Below are 2,050 nucleotides of genomic sequence, written 5' to 3'. Positions count from 1 at the left end.
GAATTAACTACGAGACTGCTTTAGTGCATTCTCACAAAATCACCTTAGTACACGAAACAAAACCCTTCAAAATGGCCATTGTCAGTCCCTACACTCCTATCAAAGACTTGAAACCTTTCAAGACTTCCTGGCGTATTCAAGCTAAGATTCTGCATACGTGGAATCATTATACTCAGGGTGCTGGGATGTCTTTTGAAATGGTCTTGGTTGATGCTGATGTAAGTAGGATTTTGTTTGTCAACAATGAATAAGTGTTTAGCAAACTGTTTTAAGTATTTATGTTAGTAGATTGGTTTACCATTTATTTCTTATAAACGCAGGGTAACAAGATTCAAGCAGGAATTAAGAAAGAACACCTCCAGAAGTTGCAAAGGAATATCACGAAAGGAGAGTGGAGAATATTTGACGAGTTTTCAGTGAAGAAGGCAACAGGAATGTATCGACCAACAACTCATAACTACAGAATTGTATTTGAGTACTCTACTGTCATCTCCCCCTCTGAGAAGATTTCAGAATCGATTTGGCTAGATTTAGTTCCTTTTAATTCAGTACTAAGTGGTACCTTAGATCAAAACAAGTTGGTTGGTGAGTTTTTTTAAAAGCTTACTTTTTTTTGAGTTTTTGTACATGTATATTGTACTAAATAATGTGTTTTACCTTTGCTATAGATATCATTGGCCAACTGGTGAATGTTGGGGAAATCCAAAGCGTGGATGTCAAAGGCAAGCCTACCAAGAAGATTGATTTCCAACTAAGAGACACTGAGTAAGTGTTTTATATAATATCTATAATAAGTCATTCTTTAGAGTTTATTTTGATCATATTTACTTTTGATTTTGAATTTCTATCTTTAGCGATAACCGTCTACCATGTTCACTGTGGGGAAGATTTGCTGATCAAATTAGCAAAGTGTCAAAAGATTCTATTGGGGGACAGGTCATTTGTTTGATCCGGTGGGCTAAGTTGTGCCATTACAAAGGTATTCCATGACATATTTGTCGGATAACTCCATATATTACGTAAATTATTGTTACTGATTGAAAACCATTCTGTTTTTCAGAAATCAGAAGTATTTCAAACTCTTTTGATGCTTCTGACGTTTTGATCAACCCTGTCTTGACAGAGGTGGATGATTTTAGGCAAATGTGAGTGTTGTATTTTCATCTAACTGTCTCTTTATATATCTAAATATAAATTACGAAAACTAACTAATTCTGCGTTTCTCAGGCTTCCTTCTGATGGACTTGCATTGACAATAATGGAACCTAAGCCTAGATTCCAGCCTCTCAAGGTGCGTGAAGAGAGATCCAAACAATTCCCAAGGAAGACTATTGCTGAGCTAAAGGCCTCTCTCGAGGTATCACAGATTTAATATTTGTTGTCTTTTATAATTTTTATCTTAGTTAGCTAATTTAGCTGACTCCTTCATCTGTTCTAAGGTTGAAAAGGTCAAGCTCATCTGTACCATTTTGTCAATTGACTTGGACTGGTCCTGGTATTATTTTGCCCACATCAAATGTAACAGAAAAGTTCTCAAAAGCAATAAACTTCTTAGCTCTGGTGCCAAGAAGATAATTTGGAGGTGTGATAAATGTAATACAAACGTATCTTCTGTTGAAGCAAGGTAATTGTTGCTATACTATTTGGTATCTGCCTTTACTTTTATCATATTCTACCATAAATTTATATTTATATTGAATATAATTCTTAATTGCATAGGTACTGGCTGCATCTAGACGTTATGGATAACACAGGGGAGAGCAAACTTATGTTGTTTGATAGTTTTGTTGAACAAATCATAGGTATTCCAGCTTGTGATCTCGTGGATCCCACAACTGAAGAGGTATTTTCTAATTGTATTCATTACATTTCGTTTTATTTACTTTTTGGTAAATATATGCTACCCTTCCTGTATACTATTAAATGCAGCTTGATGATCCCATGCCACTCCCTGATGTTGTGAAAAACATCATTGGTAAAACATACCAGTTTGCTCTTTGTGTTGAGCAAGATAATATCTCAAGAGGAAATGATGAATACAAAGTTTCTG

General features: G+C 35.1%; 1 protein-coding gene across 1 annotated transcript in view; it reads left to right on the top strand.

Annotated features, from left to right (window-relative positions):
* The first annotated feature begins 54 nt into the window (after window positions 1–54).
* Window positions 55–2,050, top strand: part of LOC9298473 — a 2,614-nt gene continuing 618 nt past the window's right edge. The window contains 9 exon segments of the mRNA XM_021031294.1: window positions 55–218; window positions 321–585; window positions 669–765; window positions 855–979; window positions 1,061–1,145; window positions 1,228–1,357; window positions 1,440–1,624; window positions 1,720–1,843; window positions 1,930–2,050. The exon segment at window positions 1,930–2,050 is cut by the window's right edge and continues 618 nt beyond it. Coding sequence (XP_020886953.1) covers window positions 72–218; window positions 321–585; window positions 669–765; window positions 855–979; window positions 1,061–1,145; window positions 1,228–1,357; window positions 1,440–1,624; window positions 1,720–1,843; window positions 1,930–2,050 — 1,279 coding nt within the window. The 5' untranslated portion in view covers window positions 55–71.

This window comes from Arabidopsis lyrata (genome assembly GCF_000004255.2).
Source record: "Arabidopsis lyrata subsp. lyrata unplaced genomic scaffold ARALYscaffold_564, whole genome shotgun sequence".
NCBI lineage: Eukaryota > Viridiplantae > Streptophyta > Magnoliopsida > Brassicales > Brassicaceae > Arabidopsis > Arabidopsis lyrata.
The sequence above is the reverse complement of the archived record's forward strand: the minus strand, read 5'-3'. Positions and strand labels throughout refer to the sequence as shown.